Source organism: Papaver somniferum, chromosome 4 (genome assembly GCF_003573695.1).
Source record: "Papaver somniferum cultivar HN1 chromosome 4, ASM357369v1, whole genome shotgun sequence".
NCBI classification, from domain to species: Eukaryota; Viridiplantae; Streptophyta; class Magnoliopsida; order Ranunculales; family Papaveraceae; genus Papaver; species Papaver somniferum.
This window is the reverse complement of record NC_039361.1, coordinates 30164285-30169922: the sequence shown is the minus strand read 5'-3', so window position 1 is coordinate 30169922 and position 5638 is coordinate 30164285. Positions and strand designations below refer to the sequence as shown.

General features: G+C 34.6%; 1 protein-coding gene across 1 annotated transcript; it reads right to left on the bottom strand.

The window, feature by feature from the left end:
* Positions 1 to 1204: 1204 nt before the first annotated feature.
* Positions 1205 to 2975, bottom strand: LOC113273681. The gene is made up of 4 exons (XM_026523324.1): positions 2833 to 2975; positions 2056 to 2190; positions 1701 to 1901; positions 1205 to 1580 (listed from the first exon to the last, which is right to left on the bottom strand). The coding sequence occupies exons 2-4, from the start codon at positions 2158 to 2160 to the stop codon at positions 1434 to 1436; spliced, it is 453 nt and encodes a 150-aa protein (XP_026379109.1). The 5' UTR covers positions 2161 to 2190; positions 2833 to 2975; the 3' UTR covers positions 1205 to 1433.
* Between the last annotated feature and the right edge of the window lie 2663 nt (positions 2976 to 5638).

Here is a 5638-nt window from a genome sequence, read left to right as displayed (position 1 = left end):
GGATCCCAACATTTGAACGGAGTTTTAATACGCCAAATTTGGTCACCTTGGTGTTTTACTAGTTCTGTTGAGAAAATATTTACGGGTGATACATAGGAATATTGGAGATGAGAATTTATGTGGATAGGAAATAAGGAAAGTGGAGATGGGAAATAGGAAAAACCTTTCTATACTAGTGCTAAATAATACTTTTTAAAAATTATTCTTCCCAAATTTTGCTTACAGTTTACGATTTCATTTGTGATTTCTTTAACTGGCAGTAGGGATGCAAATTTGGCACACCCAAACCCATCCCTACGAGTACCCGTTCCTATTGGGTAGCGTTTTCCTCCGTAAACGGAGATGAGGTTGGATACGAGCAACCCCGGAAATTAATTATGCGGGGATGGGGTGGGGTGGGATTTAAGGTCTCCACCAAATGCCTATCCCGTACCTTTCATATGTAAGATTGAATTTTATTAAAAAATATTATCATGAATTTTATTTATTATTTCTTTCAACGTTCTTAGAAATTTACTAGCGATATAATGCACATAAAATATTTTTACAACTCATTCATACAAATTATACTACAGATGATCATTCTTAAAATTGTCAACTATATTTTCTTTTAATCTACCTATATAATTAATTTATTAGATTATAACCAAGATTGATGAGAATTTTTTTTTTGTACTTGATAGCTTTATTGTCAATATGGTTTCTTTTACCTATATAATTAATTTATTAGATTATAAACAAGATTGATGAGAATTTTTTTTTTTGTACTTGATAGCTTTATTGTCAATATGGTTTCTTTTGCACTTTTGGCCTTACTGCTGATATGTTCGATAGCACTTGTTGGATTGTGACACAATTATAAATATTTTTCCGGAAACTATAGGTAACCCATGAAAAGCACTTGTTGGATTGTGACACAATTATAAATATTTTTCCGGAAATTATAGGTAACCCATGAAAAACCGGATGGGTTTTGGTTTTTTGTATTGATAGGGGATGGAATTCAAGGTCCCGTCGGATTGCCATCCTAACTGGCAGAGACATTAACATCCAATATCTAGGATTTGTTCAACTAGTGCTAAAGAATACTTTCTAAAAATTATCCTTCGCAGATCTTAAAAATTATCCTTTGAAGTTTCTTTGATGGCAAGAACATTGAACTTGGCCTTGGTTTGATTGAAATATGGATTTAAGAATAGAAGGGTTTAAGAGAAAAAATACATCCAAATAGATCGCACAGTACTGACATTGATAAATGGTTGATAAACAACCAAAACACCAGCAGCAGTAGAATAATAATATGAACAAATCAGACAATCTTCCAAAGTTTTCGTCATAGAAGTACAGTTCACTAAAAAAAAGATTCTCCATACAACCAGACATCTAAATTTAAGTTCTATTTTGAGTTTAAGACAAACAAGAGGTTTTATAACCTACCCTAGAAAACGATACCTGGGATGCTTAGAGGCATCATCAAAGTTACCATACTGCTGCTCATATTGTGGTATATAATTACCGTTGTGCTTTTTCGCTGTTCGTAATAGATAATAATAGAGTTCATCTTTGATCCATTCATCTGGCTGTAGAAGAACGCAGGACACCAAATAATTAAGAAAATAAGAAAAAAGTACTGACACAGTATAGAAATTATGATGAGCAAATAACAAGTGAGAAAGCTGAAATAGATTAAACTACAGTACCTTATCTGAAGTCCCAGTACAACGGGCTTCCTTGTTTGTTTGGTAACTCACATCGGCAACACCAGCACCCTCACTGAAACCAGTTACAGTTGCATCTTTGAATTTATCTACACTTTTACTTTCTTCTCCAGGATAAATGTCCAACTTTCCGAAACCTAGCGAATCAAACAAGTCTGCCACAATGTACCTCATTGTTTCCTCCTGCCAATGAGAGCAATTTGAGTTTTATGGCTCAGAAAAATTGGTAGACTAAAATGCATACACCGTGAAAAAATCTTAATGAACTACTGAACCGATAAATACAGACAAGAGCATACGATGAAACCTAAACATGATTAACATCTACTACGCATACCTCGCCTGAAGTGTCAGAAAATTGATTGCTACTTGTTCTATTACTCATATGCTTTGCACCAGTACCTTCACCCATGCAAGCTCCAATTGCTACTTGTTGGTTCATGATGGCCACTACAAGTTGTTGCAGCAAAATCTGCACAATTCAAATGATCTTTTAACTCACCTAGAATGTTGTTATTATTATGATTTTCAAAGACTACTTATATAATTTAAGAATTGCACACACATATAAAAAGGGCAATCAAGCAAACAAAAAATATAGCAACAATTACTGACCAAACCACATTCTTGAATCCTCTTTGTTATAATCAAATCATCATACGGCAAGAAATTCCATTGAATGATACAGAAACGAACAATTAATATGAAACTAGTTTTAAAGTTAATACAATCGACAAAAAAATCCTTCCCACAATAATAATAAAATCAATCTGAAATGATACCATTAAAATAAACTTAAGAAAATACTACACAGTCTCTAATTACGGTTGTCTTCAACAAGCAACGATTCAAAATCCTAACCCTAAAAAATCTAAGACACCATCAGAAATTCGTAACAGTAAATCAATCAACCGCTGAGAAAATAAATACAATTCGGTGTATATGATGAGATCTAGACATGATTTTTACTAGAAAAATCAAGATGATGAGAAGCCGAATTAATATATCAACATCAAATCAATCCGCTAAAAAACCTCTAAAATCAACAAGATCCAACTAAAACTACAATAATTACAGAAAACAATAAACCTTCAGTGAAAAAAGTTGAGCTTACCTCGAGAGCGTAAAAAAAAACTTCTCTAGCGCATATCAAAAGGAATTTCTTGGATTGATATTTTTCTTATATAGGAGAAAAGAGAGGAGATCACAAACCGAGAGCATGTCTTACGGTGGAATCCAACTTATTCCAAGCAAGGTTCCATCTTTTCCTGTAAGGGTTCATGGAATCCGTCTGAACGCCAATAAAAATAATGTTTTTTTTGTCCGTAGATTTAGGATGAGTTGTTGAAATCTAACGGCTGAGAAAAAAACGTTATTCTTAATAGCGTTTTCACTATTCCACCACTACACTTACACTTCCATCCACGGTTCCAAATGTTGAGGTGGCGTGGAAGATGGAAGATGGAACTCTTCCACCATAAGACTTGCTCTAAGAGAACGTCCGCGATAAAAGATGAGGACCATGGAGGAAGTTGCCCATTGCTTGGCTACCGCTTTAATATGAACGCGAAATTGGGGATAAAAAAACTAATTGGGTTATAGAGAAAAAAGATAAAAACTGGATCCAAATATCAAATCAGGGTCACCCCTTATCTAAGTATTTTTTTAAATCCTAATCTACTCCTCACTAATCAGGTTTAATGGTTAATAATAATTAGTAAAAATCTTAAGTATTTGTTAATTGATTAGTGTGTATTTGTATTTGTATTTGGGTGAATGAGATGAGAGTAGAAAGATGGAAAAAAAATTTGAGAGGGAACTTTTTTTGGTGAAAGTGAAGGACGATTGTGAAGAGAGAATTGCAGCTAAGAGGTTGAAAATTTAATTTTTTTTCTTTGAATCCACCATTTTTGCAGCTGAAATAGCTCGGTGCCGGCATTGTATTCAACCGAAAAAACCATGCCGGCATTTTTTGGTTTTAATCAGTCCACTTCCGGCACAGTCAGTTAATTCTCGAGCATGTCGGTATCTATGCCGGCATAGTATGTTGCTTAAATTTCTATGCAGGCACATGATGAAAAGTATTCAGGAAACTTCAAATTTTTTTAACTTGACTACCGGCATTGATAGATTTCTATCGAGAATGCCGGCACTCAGTTCCGGCATTGAATGTTAGTTACCAAGTATGTCGGCACCATTTTCCGGCATGGTCTTCATCAATTCCGGCATGATATTCATCACTTCCGGCGATGTAATTTTTTTTTATTTCCGACATGGTCTTCATCACTACCGGCATGCTCTTCATCTATGTCGGCATGCTCTTCATCACTTCCGGCATGGTCTTCATCACTTCCGGCATGGTCTTCATCACTTCCGGCATGGTCTTCATCACTTCCGGCATGGTCTTCATCAATACTGACATGGTCTTCATCACTACCGGCATGGTCCTCATCGCTTTCGAATGACAAAAAAAAAATCGTTTTCAAGGGAGTAGGGAAATGGGGAAATTTAAAAGGGAAGAAAATTTGAAAGGGAGTGGGGAAAATTTAGAGTTTGAAAGGGAGAGGGGAAAACTCTAATTTAAAAGGGAGTGGGATAAATGGGGGATATGATTTTTTTTTTTTTGATTTTTATTTTGAGCAAAGGGTATTTTAGTATTTTCATACCCAAAAATCACCCCTTAGCACATATCATGGGTTGGGGGAAGTAATCTATATCCCCCAATTTCGCGTTCTTTAATATAGCCAAGTGTTACGTTCCCATTTAACCGCCTAAAATTTTTATGGGACATGACCGGCAATATTTTGTGGTTCAATGGATCAATTTCACCCATACGTACTCAGCCTTGCATACTTGCATCAAAGTATGCATTTTTCTTCGCTCTTAAGGCTTTATGCAACGGAGGTCTTCTTCTTCTTTCTCTTTAGCTCTTTATGCCCCCATAAGCATAAGAGGTTTGTCATGCATCAATTCTATTTGACAATCTCACACAAATCAGCAACATAAGAACACAAGGATATACTGCAACAAACTCATTTTATTGCATTAAAGAAATATTACAAAACTTGGCCATCACATGGACCAAAACAGGCCATCATTCTCTCAATGATGCCTTATTCTCTCAAACATGAGACTATATATCTACCAACTCTCTCCTCTCTAAGCCTACTGATTTATAATGCCTCTTCAACTATATATACAATAGTTACATAACAACTCACAGTTTAGAAAGATGAATCGATCCTCTCTTTCCTCTTTGGCCAACCGTTTTTTCTAAAAAAATATCCAGAAACTTTCTTCTTTCAATTTCTTCATCTTCTTCGACTAGATTTGCTTGATTGTGGATCTGATTTTCGGATCTACCGAGTAGATTTAGTTGAAGTTGTTAGTATCCTATTAATTAGTATGTAATTATTATATATTAAATAAATTGCAATCACTATTTTGGGTGATTATCAGGGTATGTTAGGTTTCTTTGTTTATATTTCAATCACAATTTCATATAGCTTTCAGGGCGTTTCTATCAATTGCTACAATCGCTTCAATTATATTTTCGAGGGCAATCTACACTGGTTTGACATAAATCCAAATTCTTATGGAGATCCACGGCTACTGGGTTTGATTGAAGTTCGAAACAATGTGCAAATTAATCCTTTGTTATAGGAGCATTTAATCTTGATGAAGATAAAAAAAAAATATCATTATTGAAGAATAAGAATTCAAATTGTGGAATCTGAAAATTCACACAATCCCTCGGATATTGCCGATCTCCTCACAAAATTACATGTACTTGATACTTTGGTTTTATTGTATTTGTTCATGTACTTCAACTTTGATATTCTTGATCGATGTATGAACTCTTTTATATAATATATATGAAATTGGGAGACCTTCTCCTGTTCCTTCAAAAAAAAAATAGT